General features: G+C 37.8%; 1 protein-coding gene across 6 annotated transcripts in view; it reads right to left on the reverse strand.

The window, feature by feature from the left end:
- Positions 1–1,069: 1,069 nt before the first annotated feature.
- The window catches only part of PRTFDC1 (phosphoribosyl transferase domain containing 1), a 47,848-nt gene continuing 30,748 nt past the window's right edge, over positions 1,070–18,169 (reverse strand). For 3 of the 6 annotated variants that reach the window (XM_040591983.1, XM_040591980.1, XM_040591981.1), the window contains 5 exons: positions 6,978–6,995; positions 5,493–5,575; positions 5,031–5,077; positions 2,978–3,054; positions 1,070–2,362 (listed from right to left, as the gene is read on the reverse strand). In XM_040591983.1, the coding sequence (XP_040447917.1) occupies positions 2,315–2,362; positions 2,978–3,054; positions 5,031–5,077; positions 5,493–5,575; positions 6,978–6,995 (273 nt within the window). In that variant the 3' untranslated portion in view covers positions 1,070–2,314. The remainder of the gene's footprint in view (positions 2,363–2,977; positions 3,055–5,030; positions 5,078–5,492; positions 5,576–6,977; positions 6,996–18,169) is intronic. The other 3 variants (XM_040591984.1, XM_040591982.1, XM_040591985.1) reach the window with 2 other exon arrangements.

An 18,169-nucleotide genomic window follows, 5' to 3' on the forward strand; every position in this document is an offset into this window, starting at 1 on the left:
ACAGCAAAGAAACTAGACCCAATATGAATCAGACATATATGCATAACTACTCTTCCCTCAGTTACATTAATTATATTTTGGAATATGGTTATTAAAGTAATTGAAAAATAATTTTTCAGATGGAAGTGCTTCAAGCATAAAGTAACATGAATGGCAACTGAGACATCTGGATATGCTCAGATATATAAAGGTAAAAAAATTCAAATATGACATTAGAAGAGAAAAACTCCTATTCACAGTATAATTGCACATGCAAATTCACTGGTGAAATCTGCATGGTACTTTTTCACAATGTTAAAATTATGATGGCAGGAGGAAATAAAGTTAATTTGAAGAAACTTCCCAGTTCTTCTTAGATTTATTATATATCTGGTCTTTTCTATTAAGTATGTAGATTTTAATAACCTGAATCTTTCAACAAAACAACTTTAACACAGTTTGAGTTATGTGTATCCACAGTACTTTATGTTTTCACACTAGTTCCACACTAATTCACTTGCTGCATTTTTGTTGTTGCTGAAGGCTGATCACTGTAGCAAGGCAAACTGGATTGTGACTTTTTAAGAAGAGAGGGGAAAAAAAGGAAATAACCTAATGGATTTCCTGGACTAAGCCTAAGCCTAAGCATGTCTGCCTACGCAATGTGCCAATACTACTAAATCCTTAGAAATCAGGAGCATTAAGAAAAACTTCAGCACTCTCATAAAAGGAAAAGAGATTAAACTCTTTTCACCAGCTTCTTCCAGGGGCTGTATGGGTGTGCCTTCTTTTCTGAAACAGAAGAAAGTTATCCTAAGAGGGAAAGCTTTTCCACAGAACTCTTTAAAAATATAGGTTAAAACAGTAAAGAAATGAAAGCTAAAGCATTTCTCTTGCAATCACAATAATCCTTTGATCTTTATTCCATTAACATCATGGATTTTATCCAAATAACAATAGCTTATGAGCCACAGAATACACAACACAAGGTATGTTTAGATTACCAGTTAAATGCATATTTTTGAAGAGCTTTTAAACATGTGTGAAACATGCTGAAGCAGAAAAATAAACAACTGTGCAATGTAACAGGTGTTTTTAATGTTTCTTTATTAAAGGAACCTGAAGCTAAAAACAATCTGCCACTTACAGTTCAGAGCAAAGCTACTGATACACAGACACCTTCTTTGCATTGGCTTCTCTCAGGAAGTTGTTGAGAACAGTTACGTACAGTACAGAATTAAATTTTTCTCACTTATTACAGCATGTAAATTAACAAACTGCTTCAAACATGATGTATAAGGGAAGGAAGGAATCTAGAGTCTATGGTATTCCTATGTCAACTGGTTTTCTGTTTCCCTCTATTTTTTTTTCTTTTTTTATACAAGTCTTCTCCAACATGGTCAGCTCTGTATTCTTAGAAGACAATGCAAGGTTAGAGTCTCAAATTAGACATGCTACAAAAACCGAATCATAACTGAATAATTGTCTGACTAGCATTAAACTTTTGTGCTTAATGAGGTTTAATTAAGAATATATGCACAGGAGAACACCATGTTATTTTTTTATTTGTTTGTGTCCCATAGGATACCACGCAGAAACTGAAACCTGCCTGGCATTGTTCTGTCATGACTAAAATTCAGCACATTGAACAGGTTAGTTCTATGGCTACATGACATACCAAAAACATGAATGACATCTTCCAATTTCAAGATGCACGGTGTCTTGCAAAGGCTCATTTCACACCAGCATTCTAACTTGGCACATTCTGAGAGTTAAAACTTCTGTTTGGAAGAGGCAGTAATGAACTGCTAGAAATGTACTATCATACAACATACAATTTCAGCTGAAATTTTTTAATTGTGGAATTGTATCAAAATAATAATTTCAATTTTGCAGCAGTGTATCTGAGCAGGACTACAGGGATACTTAAGTCATTAAAATTCTGTAAAATAATCTTCACGCACAAAACGGCACTTTTGAATGATCTTATGTAACAAAGTGAAGTACATGAATTGTAGTGGGTAGGAAGATGGACTGAGTGAAGAAAAGATGCATGCACAATGAGACTTGAGGCAAACAAATTATTAGTCAAAAGGTATCATGTGGTAAATTTAATACTTTAAAAAGGTAATAACTTTAAAAGCCCCCTACTTCACATTTTAGGTAAGAGTTCTCAGTTCTGTAAATATTAATCAGTATCTCTAGAGTAAACGCCTTATATTGAGTTGAAAGAAACACAGGTCAGTCAACTGCTCTTCTGGGAGATGCTTAAGGGAGTGTAGTCAAACTTCTGCTTCACTGAGCTTTCAGATCTTCAGGTGAGGATGTTACTGCTTCAGACTCTGTATTTTGCTTTGCCATGATCATTGATAACACATATGTGCTGAAAAAAATTGAACACTGATTGCAACAGCATATTTGATTACATTATTAATGAATTGTTCAATAATTTTGCTTGACCAATCTAGTGACCTTGTAATTACCCCTTCCTTTCCAAAGACCTGGAATTGAATTCTGATTTCACTTTCTAGCTACAGTAAGTTCTCCCGCTTGCAATTCTCAGCTTTCAGGTCTGCCCCTGGGAGTACCACAGGAAGCAAAGGCAAGACTCAGGGCTTTTATCAATCATTATCCTTCTGTGAAAAGGGGCAGGCAACATAGCAGTAAAAGTCCAAACCTGTCTGAACTGTAGCTGTGTTTCGTTTTTTACTGCTGTGTCTGCACATACCGGGAATGGTGGACCTGTGAAGTCCTAGGCTCACAGAAGATGGAAGTGTAGCAGAGGTACGACAGGGGAAGAGATGAAGAACTGTTCACAGCACTGAGTAGTGACTCCTTTGGATTATTTGAGGTTTTTCAGGGACTACACTCACTGAAAGGGTCCCAGCAATGACATTAAGGCCCCAGGGAGGAGGCAAATTATGGGGTATTTAAGACACCCTGGAAAAGTACAACAGCAATTTTTTAACTTTTTTTTTTTTTTTTTTAAGAAACTTACATTTAGATCTCTGAAGTGCTCGTTGTAGTCTAAGGCATAACCCACCACAAATAAATCTGGAATTTCAAATCCATAGTCTGTATTGAGACAAACAAGAAACACTATCAACACAAGATCAGTGGCAGTTATATAGCCCTTAAATTCATGTGTTTGTTCTCTGACAAACAGAGTACAGATACATGCAGTCAGTTTTGGTTATGTTACTTTTGACTCAGAAGTCAAGGTCAGCGGTAGCCCTATAAGCAGTTCCTGCTCATAGACCATTTGTGACAGGGATGTGAACAGTCAGTGGAGAGTAGGAGAGTTCTGGACAGTTATCACTGGCACAACAGGCACATTGCAGAAGGAAGCCAAAATCAGAGCTGAAAAATTCTGCCTATGTTTGGAAGCTCTATTGGTACATGTGTATGATGACAACTGTCCAGTATCACACTAACGACAAAAAAAAAAGTAATATTATAATTCAGAAGTAACTTTGAGGGATTTATATATTTTCTTCTGCGAACAGCAAAAGCTATTTTGCATATTATGCTACCAAAACATGTCAAATGTTTCTTAAATTAAAGCAAAGCCCCAACCTTGTGAAGACTCATGCACAAGCTTAACAAAGCAAATGCATGCAGTGTAGCTGAATCATACAACTCACACACTGGAAGTTAAGTATAGGTATGTATCTTTTTGAGTGTGAGGGTCTGCGCAGTATCAGCACTACATAAACCAAGTTAGACCCTTTCCAAATTTTTCACTAAGTAGCTAGAGAAAAACATAACCTTAGGGACACAAAAATAGGTCAGCATACAAAATTTTACACATATACAAGTAATGTATTTACTCAATTGTTAAAAATTGTGGGTAACAGACACTTTGGAATCATAAATTTGGGTGAGGATATCACTGCCAGTGATTTACAAGAGAGATCTCTGATGTTTTATAAAATCCATCACACTATGAATAAACAAGGACAAAACCTTTCATTTTACAAGGTATTGCATAAAAATATTAAGCTATCTTTCACAAAGTAATTTTACTGTATTTTTTTATATGTTTAACATTACTGAATCCAGTCAAACATACATTTTTATCTATTGGATTAATTTCTATATGTTAAAAATACCACTGTATAAGAAGTTGTACAACAAAGTGTTTCAATCACAGTTCAGATTTGGCTTAAACCACAGGGCCATGCCCAACACTGAGCAAATTTTGCTTCATAAAGTTTCCGTCTCTCCCACATCCCAAATCAAGACCCTTCATTCTGCCTCCCCCTACTCACCTACCTACTGTCCTACCCTCCTCCCCAGCTCAGCTGACCAGAGCCTTCTTCAGTAGTCAACATGAGTCAATCTCTTCTAGACAGTTCCGATGCTTTTCAGTATCTAGCCACATATACCTGTTATTACATCATTTACTCTAATAAGTCTAAAATGGCAACAGCTCGGTATAGCTCCATTTATGGCTTCATCACAGCACAGTAGATATACCAATAACTCAGAGAGAAGAGATGCTGGTGTGACACAAACAAAGAGCAGCAGGAGGAAGTTTAAAAAGCCCAATTTATCTTTTGCTTTTTGGGGGTGGGATTTCATTGTTTACCCTTTAAACAATAACACTTCTCAAAAAATAACAAAAAGTGTTATTTTATTATAAAAGTGTAAACCTTGTGAATAAGTGGGTCACAATAAAACACCTTTCATGTTCAGATGGAATCCTGCAGCTCCTCCAAAGAGATGCATTGAGGAAGGAAAAGGAAGAAATGGACTTTCTCCGCTATATAGTTTGCCAGAGGCAGAAGATAAAAACACCTTTCATGGATAAAATTAAACCCTTTCATAACTTCCCTATAAAGTTAGTACTCTGCAGAAAACATCAGACTATAAGGAGGCTAGGCTTTCTAAACTAAACCACAACTACACAAATCCTCCCATTGCATCCCATAGTCCCATTGACAACTGGTATTTTACAATGCTTCTAGCAGTCCATAGAATGATATGCAAATGTAGAGTAGTGGTAAACTTTTGTACTGTCATGTACTGATCTTCACAACAACACTTACAATCTGGTCTGTACCCATCAGGCTGAGACGTTCTTTTCACCAACAAACTGTAATTAAAAACAAAATAAAACTCATGTAACCCTAGATATTTATCTGAATAACATGCATTAAAACTATTCCCTTTATCAAAAAAAACTTCCGAGCTATGTGAATCACCATTCTCATTCTGCCTCTCCTCCTGACACTGTCCTGATGGCAGGGAAAAGATGGGTGTGTTCCCCTTCAAAGTCCATCAGTGCCAGGCTTGAAATGGCTGAAGGGTCATTGCCACTGCAGAACAATACAAAAGCATTTCCTACCCTTCCCTCCGCCCCCGTTAGTGACTCAGGCAGCTCCTCCGCAGAGCTCCCCATGCGATACTGCAGCATCAAACTGAAGCAGGATCTTGGAATGGGAACCTCCACTAGAAAGTATGTTGGGCTAAACTAATTCATTACTAAGTTTTGCGACGGTTTTACTCACCTTGCCACTTTAATCATTTTTGGCTTGTATTTTTCTATATTATTAAGCAGAACCTTCATAGTCCTTCCAGTTCCAACAATATCCTCACAAAACATGAAAAACAGAATAAGTAAGAAACAAAGGAAAGCTGAAAACAGGAAATGTGGACAATGACTGAGCAGTTCCACCTTCTTATTCTGTGGAAATTCTGTATTTTTCCCAGCGTATTGTGAGCCACATGAAAAAAAGGTCATAATTTCTACTCATAAAATCACCAGTTAAAGGACTGTCCACTTCCTCTTGAAAATATTTGTGTTTTCAGTATTTGGGATGTAACACGGGACCGGAGATGCCTTACTGGGCACTGCAAGGATGCAGGGATCAGACTTTTCATATTATGCTCAAGACTACATTATGTCAACATCTCTCCATGTGGGGGCCAAATCTGCCCTATTTGTGTTTTATTAGTCCAGTACAAATGAGAATTCTCTAGGGCTGCTGTACCCAACATGATCTGAATATCAGTAGATACCTGGCTACAAAACTGACCATGAGATGGAGAGCAGCTGTTGATGCCGAACTCTGTGGGTGTGGATTTTGTATTAGCAACACCTTGTCTTTGCCCCTCAGCTATCTAAAAGCATTAACAAAATTTGCTGCGGACATTTTTCATTTCTGTTACAGCAGTTAGCATCAGCAAATACGGAGCTCCTAGCAGCTATTCAGGTAACCAGCCATCTCTGAGGCTGATGACTTTTTTCCCCTCCTTTGCTAAGAAAAGACATTCCAACATTTACGCATTTCCTTCATTACACTGTCCAGCTTATTTCCCACACCAGCAGTCCGGGCCTGAAATGCCAGTCAGATCCTGAGGTGCTCTCTAACCTTCCCAATTGCTTTTCCAACATTTTAAGAGGATCACATACATTAATTAAGAGAGAATTTGCAGCACCAGTGAGGAAACACATTCTTTTCCTCTACTGCTGATTTACATCAGTAACATATCTGTGACGGGCCCTCCCCAGGGGACACTGCAGGATGCAGTGCTGAGGAGCAGGAGCCATGGGACTTGACAGAATGACTGACATTCTCAACCAGTGTGTGCACAACCCTGAAGTTGTAAAGCATGTGCAGGGCTACGCTACTATTTCAAAGTCACGCAACTGAGAAGTGCAGGACATCACTGCAGTTGATCCATTGTCCTCCAAGTAAAAGAACAACTTGCAGAACAGGAGTTGATGAAACCATAGAAAAAAACCAAACCAAATTACACAGAAACAAAGACTCCTGGGTATCACAGGAGAGTACCAATTAGAGCAGCAGCAATCTAGTTTGGTCTGTCATACAATTGCAAAAACACTGAGAAGTCATTAAGCAAATCGACCCCTCTCCCTCTTCACCGCTTCCCAGCTAAAGTGTAAACACAGACAGGTTTTAGAAATCAAACACACTGACTTGACTATGTGACTTTAGCCAAGTACAGTATGATATAAGCACCCAGCTTACCTCCACAATTAGAACGTTCTGAAAGAAACAAACAAAAAAAAGGAATACAATTACACAATATTCACAGACTTAAAGAAACAAATGTTTGAAAAGGCAAAATGAAGATAGATAGGTCCCTGCACATATGTACAACACGGTAGGACACAAGGGGTTTCCTGTTTCATTTCTGTGCCCTGAAAAAGAGCCAGCCATAAGAGCAAGCCCTGCAGGCAGGGGCTACGACTTCATTCAGCTCTGTCTAGATTATCCTCTTTGTGCAAGAATGGATGTAGCTTCAGAAAATAAAATTAGATGGAAGAAATCCAAATGGGATGAGCTTCGCTTCATTCCAGTGCGTCTAGCTGTGTACTAGTGTACCCTACAGTTCACTACAATACTATTTCCAATGTTAATATGAGACTACAGCAGTAATATTCTTACTCTGAAACAAACGCACTTCCACCCCCCAGAAATCTCACAGTGAAGGATTACAGGCCGAGTTGTATCACTCATTCTCATACTGTGAAGCACCCTCTTTCTCTTCAAATCCTGCTGCTGAGATCAGTAGTATTACTTGAAGAGAAAGGGAGCGGTCCAGCCAAGAGCAATGATGTCAAGCCTTACAGGCTGATCTTTTTGCTGAAATGGTTCATCGCTGTTCCAGGAATCATAATATCTAAGGTGACTTCTGCTCTTCTATTAAAAGCAGTAATAAGAAGTAATCTCCTTATTGGAAGAAATAAAAATGTATTTATTAGTGGGCATTATCATCTGCATGTTCAAAGGGATGGACTCTTACAACCTTGGATTAAGATCTACTTTCTGAGGTGAAACCTGCAATTGCACAAGGAAAGCCATTTCACAAATACCTGTATCTATCTATGTATAGGTCTTACACGCATGTGCACATTGTACATGCCACAAAGACAGTTTTATATCCATGCAGTATTCACCAGACTAGCTTACATTCCACTTCCTTTCTATCAGGCTTCTTCGCTTTCTACACACATAATGTGGGGACTGTCTGATTTCCTTTTCCATCACAGAATCCCAAGACAGAGTTCTGAGAACGACTCAAACACCACAGAGGAGTGTGTGAAGGGAGTATGTTCATGAACAACACACCTTTGACAGTTTCATTAAATTATATGTACATTTAAAAAAAAAATCTTCAAAACAGAAATTATTAATATAGATTGGCCGTATTTATATTCATACTGCAGTTCCTCCTAACAATTACAGTGATTGGTAGGAAGACACAGCGTGCTTCACGCACCAACTGCTGCAGAAACATGTTACCACACACTGTATTATACCTGGATGCTTCTGAAATGGCAAAACACTTGGTAAAGGTGTGGAGGGAACTCCCGGTGGTAGTTCAGCAGATGTCAGCAATGGAGATATCGCTCAAGAAAGCCACTAATTTAGACTGAGCTCCAGTGGAATGTGTGTTAATCTTGGAGGGTGGCTCCTTTTTGGTGTTTTCATAACAGGTTTCACTGGTGGTTATCCTGCTTGGCACTCCTGACTTTCAACCTCTCAGCTGCTGACACAAACAACTCTGGATCTGAAAGACCTAGTCCTGTGGAGGTAAAAAGTCAAAGGCCTCTTAACAACAGAAGTCCACAGATGTCCTGTCTCTAGAATTTTCTTCCTTTGAGAAAGAATGGAAGTATGTCAGTTCTCTAGATAAGATGAAGAAGCCAAAACCACATTCAGGAGAAGCTTATGACAGGTGTGCAGGGACACATTTTCTTGAAGGAAGCCATTTGAATCCAAAAAGGGTTTGGCTCTCATCTGGCTTCCTGGATGAAGTCATAACTAGGAAAAACACTTCCAAAGTCTAGCCCAGGACACCTGGGTCTGAGGCATAAGCAAATCACTTGATTCAGTCAGTGGGCATCTGAAGATTACGTGCAGGAGTAATGGTTTAACTATCCCTCAGGGAACTTGCACAGCTGGTGGTATATGTAAATATTTATATGTGTACATATACATACACACATATATGTATATATGATATAGGGAGAGAGCAGAAGAGTTGACAAGGAAAGAACCTCAGCAGAACTGAAGATGGAGACGAACTCTTTTCATATGTGCAATCAGTACAGGATGACTGCAAGTGGCACCTGGCAAGAGAGGCTGAGCTGACATCAGCCTGACATCCTGACCCATTCTGCCAGCTTTCTGCATCTCCTGCTGCTCTTCATACCGTTGACACAGACTTTCTTCCCAAAGGAAAAGCAAAGATCTTCTAGTGACAAGACCTACCCAGCAGCTATGGCGTAAGATGGGACACACCCAAACTGACACGGCAGAGGGCTGCAAAGTCCTGCATTAGCAGACTGTGTCAGGGTGCAGCAAAGGCTGGTGGCTCCCCGAGTGGAAGGTAGCCATGTGTGGAGCGCAGTGACACAGCTGGCAGAGCAGGGGCCTTGCCAGCCAGGGCCCAGCCCCGCAGTGCCCCAGCGAGGCGAGCGGGCAGACCCAAGTCTTGTCCAACCAAGGGTGCATAGCATCAGGTGAGTTCATGGTGACCACGCAGATCTGAGGTCAAGCTGACATGTCAATCCACAGGTTGGGATCAGGTCCAGTGAGAGTAATCATGATCAGATACAGCCTCCTGGTCTTCAGGCAGGTCCACAGCAATGAGACAGGTCCAAGGTTAACTGGGAAGTCAGTCTGTGAGTTAGGGTATAGATTAACTTCTATAGTAACGTGCAGGCATGGCTGTATCTGAGCTGAAGATCAGTACCCATACAGCATAGCTCAAGCATGGACTAAAAGCCCAGGGCTGAGCTGAACTGAGGTTCCTGTGCCCACAGGTGTGAGTAGAGGCCCCAGGTGACACAGGTCATGGCCACTAAGGCCTATTAGTGCACAAAGGGCTGTGACTGATTGAGAGAAAAGCGTAGTCCTGAGATGTTTTGTTGGTAGACGAATATGTTTCCTTGCTACCACAGCTGCTTCAGCTATCCTGTAAAGAGCAGCAATAGGGATTCTCTTGCTTATTCACAAGTGGAAATTATAAAATTAGACAGAATGAGAGGCAGCAGCCTCCCTGGCCAGGGAATCAGGATTAAACCAACAGGGAGGAGCAGACCTTACTAACTGTGAGAAAAAAATCATAAGACATTTATAGAAAATAGGGCTGAGGAGACCATGAAATGTCATCAAGACTGTTCTGTTGGCCTGAAGAATCAACCTAAAACTATCCCTTGTGATACCTGATTTACCTGTTCTTGAACCTGATGAGTACTTCAGAACTTCCCTGGGCAATGTCTCAGTGCCTCATTATCTCAGAGCAAAAATACAATCAGAAAACTTCTGTTGCTATTTGATCTGAACTCGTTTTGCAGTGGACACGGAAAAAGCTTTATTTTCTTCTCTTTTTAACTTCTTCTATATTTGAAGATAGCTGTATTTCCTCAGTTTCCTTTTCTTCAGATTAAACAGCCCCTATTTATTCAACATTTTCTCATAAGTTATATTTTCTCAATTTCTGATCATCCTTTTGCTCTCCTCTGGAACCTGTCCAGTTGGTCAGAATCCTTCTCTAGCTGTAGTGCCTCAAACCAGAGAGAAGCCTTTTCCAGTGGCAAGAAGAACAAAAGAACCACTTCGTATGCTTTACAAATAATCGTCCTTCCTATATATTCCAGTACAACAGTTACGCCTTTTATAAAGGTACGCTGTTGTCTCATGTGCAACTTGTGATCCACCTATCATCTCTAGTTCAGAACTCACTTGCGTTTATGCAAAAGATTACTTCTATATAAACACAGAAGTTAGTATTCATTTTTATTGTCATTACATGTCATTCTGTGAACCAAATTCTTAAAATATTTTTTTAAGGTCACAGTACTATCTTGTAGTATTTCTCCAGGTAGTCTCACTAGCATTAAATGCTAATTCTATCTTTTCAATCATGAATTAAATATTATATAGTCCCTGGAGAACATGCTTTAATGTATCCAGTCTGACAGTGAAGCATAATTAACTGTTTTTTGAGAACAGCTTTCCAGCCAGTCATACATCTGTCTAATAGAAATTTAATCTTGTCTACATTTCCTTATCACAAATGACTCATATGAAGGAAAGAAGATTTAACATGGATCCAGACATGCCTGAAGGGTTTGTCTGGCCACAAGAGTGATAGTCACCTGTGCGTGACTTCAGCTGAAGTTTAAGATCTCATGTTTATTGACTAACTTGAGAAGGAAGAATATCAGTAGGCCCTGAAATTGTCTGACCAACATTCTTTTATATTTGCCTCTTCTCCTCAGAGTCAAGGAGTCCAACAGTTGCAAATATATACACTGAGAGGTTTGGTCCTTTGAAAGTCCCTTTAATCAGGCAGTTGTCTAGGTCAGGAAACAGATTCTGTTTTGTATTATGCACAGGCTCATTATTTCCAAACCATCGATGAAGATTTTCTGTATGTAAGGACTTTGTAGTGGAAAAGCCACTATAAAATATATAGATATGAAAATATTTGGTATATATAAATAAACGGGCATCCTGATCGTTGAGAGATACATTAATCCCTGCTTTGATTAGGCTGAAGTCGTCATGTTTAACTTTTGCTTATGGCTGAAGGTATTTAAAATGGTTTGCCATCCTCTGGTACCGGAAACTGTCACCTACAAAATGACATGATGTGCTGGGAAACTGACTGTATTACTGTCTATCCCCTACTTTCTCCTGTTGAAGCAGGCTACTGATAGAAGGGTTCCAGAAAAGAGATGGCATAGCATCCATGAGCAGCCAAGAAGTGCTTTGATATACAGTATCCAAGTCTAGTCAGTAGTGATGTATAACTAAAACTGGTTGAAATAGATTAGGTTATCCTTGATTAGATGGATAGACTTTGTGACTGCACATGGACATTTGCAACTGAGCAGAAATAGTATTAGTGGTGTGAACTGAATCTACACAAAAATAAAATCTGTGCTCTCATATTCTTTTTTAGACAGTAGTAGAAATGGTTCATAGCCGCATGTCTTGGGACATCTTGAAAAAGCAGGTTTTTTACAATATTAGTACTGTGTAAAATGAAGAAGAAATAATTTCTAACCCCTGCATTCCATGGGACTTTGTCTCCCACGTTAAGAGACACATTTTCACTTATATAATAAATTTCCATGTATCTGTGTAAATTTTTTAATAATGGACTGAAAACCTGCAAAAAATTGAACATCTGTAGTTTACTGATTTTCAAAGCCACATGAGCTTACACACAGCAAGAAAGTAGGTTGTTGTTATAATACATGTAAGAAAAATCTTGACTTGTAATAAGCTGAAAAATACTCTGGCACTGAGTCAATACATTTCTATTGTTTACCTTCCCACGGGTCAGTAATAAATGGAACAACGTCAGCTAAGAAAACCAAGCAAAGTAATCAGATCATGTATGCCTCCTGCCTGACAGTAGTAAGTGTCATGGAAAATATTTTTCACCTCCCTGGAAAAGAATAACAATTTCTCTAGATTTTGATTTTACGTTCCATTCAGAAGACTGATTTCAAAGAAAAACTGCTACAAAACAGAAGTGCTTCGAAATTAGCACTGAATAAGAATTTGAGGGAAAGGCTACCTTTGATTTAACATAAACCATAACATTTTAACAAGGTAAAATGCTAATTTGCAAATTCAGACAGGGAGATTATTTCCTGGAAAGCAGAAACTCTTCTTAAGTAATTAAATAAACAACCATACTTAATGCAATACTACAGCTAAGAGGACAAACACAGCCCTTGCACATATAGCAAGAAAATTGAGTAGGTAAACAAAGAAGGTATCTTCTCCTTAAATGTTTCAGCATAAAAGCCGTAACATACATTTTTTAAAAAAGCTGTTTAAAAAAACCCTGAAAGAACTCAATACTGGGAAAAGAATAATGATTTGAGACCTGGAAAAAACACCTTACAGTGTAGTAACGTTTGTGGCAGGAAGTAATAGCTTTTATTTAATTAACAGGCCAGTTCCCAGTGGGAGAACATTTTTCACAAAAGAACTTTGACCTTTCAGCCCACAACCTCAAAGAGACCACAAAATACCTTCAACAGTTGAGCCTGGGAACAAAAATTCAGAACTGCTGTATGCGCTGGAAATCATGGACTCAATAAAATACTGGCTTTACAGCACATTACAATCTTCCACTGCAGCTGACCTCCAACTTATTAATCAGTGTTCCACAGCTGATAATTTGCTCTCTTATTTCAGCTCAGAGGAATTCTTAACACTTTTATTTGCCCCTTTGGTCACAGGGCAGGCAATCATGTAGGGCACTCACTGTTTTCTCCAAAACTGATTACCCCATTAGGTTAAAACTAGGAATTTCTACAAAGCTGTACTTAGCTTGAAGCTTGCTGATTCTGTTCAGACCTACAGAAGGATCTACATGCTTGAAATTTTGTTTCTTCCAACTATATCATCTGCCTAGTATTAATTTCCTGTTATTAATTCTACCTTCAAACCTTGTCTCATTTACATCCTATGGTACTTTACAGCAGCTCCCAATTAGTATTAGTTTATGTAAAAAAAGCTTAAGTAATGACTGGATGATAGGCAAATATGCAACCATATGGCAATATAAATTTGATAACGGCAAGCTGCTCAATCTAGCAGACAAAGGTATTAAAAAAGGCAACAGTGAAAGGAAAAAGCTATCCAAATTCAGAAGGGAAAATCAGGTTCACCATTTTAGTAGTGATGACAGTTGAATGTTAGTAAAATGTGTCTGAAGTATGGAAGCTTTTCTAAATCAAAATAGTTGGTAGCTCAAAAGCTACCTATTCTGCTGTACACACAGTGAAGAAATTATCATTTGGGACCCTTCAATCTAATTACCCAAAAGTTCAGACAAGAAAATAATGGTGCTTTGGGACCTTAAAATATAGGAACCTCTGAAAAAAAAATGTTTGTGATCACAACAAATAAATGTAGTAAGAAAAAAAAATTAACGTGACAAGGTTTGCAGAATTTTTTAAGGAAGGAATTAAAAAAGGCAGATTTACCTAAGTCTTGTACAGCTCATTAAAGGTAAGCAGGTAGCAAGTTTGAAAGACAGAACTTCTGCACATGCTACTTAAATTTGAAACTCCTGGCTACAGGATCTTGTTGGACTACAGGTGTGATTGGAGTTACAAAGAGATGATACAGACATGGATAACATTTCTAGTACTAGATGTATTCAAAAAGATAGTTCAGATATAAACTGGATTTTGGAAGTCTCTGTTCTTTCTGTGTTTCATATATCCTTTCCCTAACAAAATTCCAGTTGTCTGGTGCTGAAGACCTGACACAAGCCTAGACAAGCCTTCATCCTATTTATTATAGTGGTAATGGTGGTCTTACAAGTGGAGAAAATACATGGAAATTGGGAACGATGGAAATACTTTCATTTTTGAGTCCCCATCAGTGTCCTGTGTTCCTTCTTCTCTCCTTCTTGGCCAGAATTATTCTTAAATTACTTGGCGATACATATAACATATTATTACACCAGCTTATAAAGTATGCATGAATACAAAGTTGCTGGAAAAGGTGAGTTCTTTTATACATCTGGTTCTACAGATGAAGGCGTAATCACAAAAAATACAAAAGTACAAAAAAAAAAAAAAAAGACACATCCCCTTTTTACCTATCTCTATTTCTTTTTCTTTCTCTTTTTTTCTTTTTTTTTGGGGGGGGGGGGTGGAGGTAGAAGGCTACAAAACAGAGTATTTTCATTCCCTTTAGTTCAATTTCCATTCAGAAGTCTGCATTTTCAGTTAGATTATTTCTAAAGACACCTTCATTTTCATTTGTACTCCATAGCATCAGAAATACATAAATCGGTAATGTGACTCTTCAAACTGAATTGTTAACGGGTTATCAGCTTACTCACCACACATGCAGTACTTGCTTTCTTAGCATTGTATTTGGGGAAACTCAGGTTCTACTGTTTAAACAAGACATTTTATGACAACTTGTTAGGCTTGAAGAAGCAGTGCCATAAGGCTTGAAGAATCATCAGCAAACAAAGGTTAAACAATAATGCACCGAGTTTCAGTGAAGAGGTCCAAAGGAAGCGACAAGGACTGCTGTTAGAAGTGAAATCATTTTATGGTATGCACAGGAATGAAATCCACATATACTAAGACTTCATCAAGATGTTAGAAAATAATATGAAAGACTTGTGAAATTAGACATCTAAATGGGAGGTTTCTACAGGGTTCTTTAAAAGGTCACGAAAGTCCAATTTTAACCTTTTGTGCTGGGCTGATCTGTATCTTATGGCATTCCTGAAAGGACAGACATCTCAAAAACATTGGTTTTTTAGACACTCAGTTTGGTCAGTGTCAGCTGTTGATGGGAGCAACCTGGGCAGTGCATTAACAGTCTGTATTATACAGACACCAGCTACTTAAAACTCTGTAAAACTAGTTCAGTATCTCCAAGAGTTAACAGAGCGGAGGACGTGACGGAGGGCATGATGATATGCTCTCACTGACATTTTGTTCTTAGAGAGCATTGTGCTGAATGCTGTACATGCACATGTTCTGCTTGCAGCCATCTTTACAGCATGCTTCTGTTGTGCATAAGAAGTAGAGCAAATTACCATACTCAATCTAAAGGCAATGCAGGAATGGATCACTGTCTCCAATCTCTTACCTGAAGAAAAAAGTGTAATATTCTGATCATCTGGAATTGGAAGAGGATTTTCTGGACACAGGTGAAACCAAAAGTTATGGACACGTATGATATAGAAGCAAGTAGACAGTGGGTGAGCAAAGCCCATGTGAAAAATGGGATAGGAAGGCTAGGAAGTTTTTTTTTTGTACTTTGCTTCCTCAGAACAACAACAAAAAAAGAAAATAATGGTGAACAATAGAACGGATTACCTAAGAAGCAAAGAAAGGTGATTGACTTTGGGGAAGAAAAAAAAAAAACATAACTGCTTTTTTCTGTGGAAAAAGCAGTTAAGGATGGCAACTGTCAGAAGAGTAGACGGTATAAAATCTAAATGAGAAAAAATGCAAAACAAAAAGTGACTAAAGATGGCAGTTAAGATACTGAACATGTGGAATGTGTCAAGACACATAAAATCAACGTTTGAAAAGATGAAAAAAGCAAGGCTGCACATCTGATAGGAAGGCAGTAAGATGTAGAGATGAGTGGGGGACATGACTATTGAAAAAGTGTATAGTGGCTTTTGTATACCTTTACTGTCATATAAATAGTCTCTCATGTACATGATATTCTAAAGAAAAAAAATTATTTTTTCTGCAAATTTATGGGCATTATTCCAGAAAGGAATGCATACAGGGAGAGAAAACACATTAGTCAAGGCAGTGCATACTGAAAGATAAAGAAAAAATAAGTATTGAACCAAGAGAATTCTCAGACACAAACTTGAAATGGTGGAGACTATAGTATGTATTTTAAATCTAGAGAATAAAACCTTGTGTTATACAGCTATCAAATACTGAAATGTTAATGTATTTTGAAGAATGATAGAGAGACAGCTCTCAGAACTGTTGTTAGAACCTATGGCATGCAGAGAAAATGGTTTAGTAAATTAAGAGAAGAAATGAGAGGCATAAGAAAAGAAAGTGAGATTGCATTATGTTCCTGGAACATCTTCCCATATGACAAGTGGGGCAAGAAAATGGTAGACAGTGGATAAATTGATTTAGATGAGACACATAAAGGAAGTCTGGAGATTTTATAGTACAAATCCTGCCAGACGGAAGTGAGGAGTGCTGCATGGTAGATATCTTCCTCTGAATGAAATCTCTTTCTGATATGAGCTGATAAGTCATTTTAGAAGAATATTAGAGTAGTGATGGGAGTGCTCAAACTAGCAGAATGAAGTGCAGGAAGAATACAAGACGTTCATTTTCTTTTGTTCTTGATCGCTATTTATCACCTTCTACACTTTTCTGAAAATGCCAAAACCATTGTTTGTCAACAAGATGTACTCAATATGAACAAGGGAAACAGCCCTTCATAAAGAACATAAACATTGACCCATATTACAGATAGATGTAATATCAGAAATTCACTGCTCAATAATTGTATCATACTAAGTACATAACTACTTTATTTTAATTAGTTCTTCTTAAGCCAACAAATGAAAATTATTTTGTTCACATTCTACGTTCTGTAGAAATAGTGATAATGACAAGAATATATGGATCTCATTTTGACATCAATTACATTATGCAATTATAATAAGTAATTGCAAAATGATAAAAACTTAAGTTTATGATATTGTCTAACTGGTCTTATTTGCAAAGAGACAAGGTAAAGTGGTATAGGAGCTTTTTTGAAAGGTTACAGGACATATTACATATAGAGTGATATACAGAATGATTCCGCTCAGTAGAGACTTTGGACTATGTAACTAGCTCCAAAGTTCCTGGGACAAAACATAGACACATACAAGTGTAAGACGTAAATGGCAGCGATAACTTACAACTCTGGTACAGCTGAATGTACTGAAGTTTCTAGATGTTTTAAAATTTACTTTGTTTAAATGCCACAAATATTTTAAAATGTGTTAAAAAATTTTACAGTATTATACAGTATGATTATGGTATTAACCCTAAACAGGGCTATATTATTTGTTCTTTCACCTCATCTGCGTGAATTTTTAAAGCCATCTTGCTTTGAAACAGTGCCTCCAGTTTTCTGGATAGTTATTCATTATCTCCCCATTTGCAAAATTAATTCCTCTTTACAAACATGAATGATAATTTTTACCCAAATGATCATTTCAGCTTTAAAGCAATTGAAAACTAAGCAGCTACTTAACTATGAAATCAGCTAAGGAGAAATTTTATGTTCACCACTTTTGTCATTGGAGATTTTGAAATTATATTTTTCTGCATAGAAATGAATAGTTACAAAGCATTAGAATCTTATGCTATATCAAGACTCATTCTTTAAGCACCTTTATTCATGGTTCATGTCATGGAAATCTTTATTCTTGCCTCTATGGCCTTCTTCAAAGAAGAAGAATTTCAAATTGTGCATGATTTTCTTCAAGCAACAGTTTGGGTCTGTATGCTAACTTCTCTCTCAGAATATTTCTCTTTTTCATGGTTTGGGTCATTATAAATTTTTTCCAGGATTGTAATATTTTTACGAACAAAAGCATATTGTAGAGAAGTACAGAGCAGATATTCTTCCTTCTGAAGAGCTATTAGCCTTAACAGCCTCTTTTT

Source organism: Falco naumanni, chromosome 4 (assembly GCF_017639655.2).
Source record: "Falco naumanni isolate bFalNau1 chromosome 4, bFalNau1.pat, whole genome shotgun sequence".
Classification (NCBI taxonomy): domain Eukaryota; kingdom Metazoa; phylum Chordata; class Aves; order Falconiformes; family Falconidae; genus Falco; species Falco naumanni.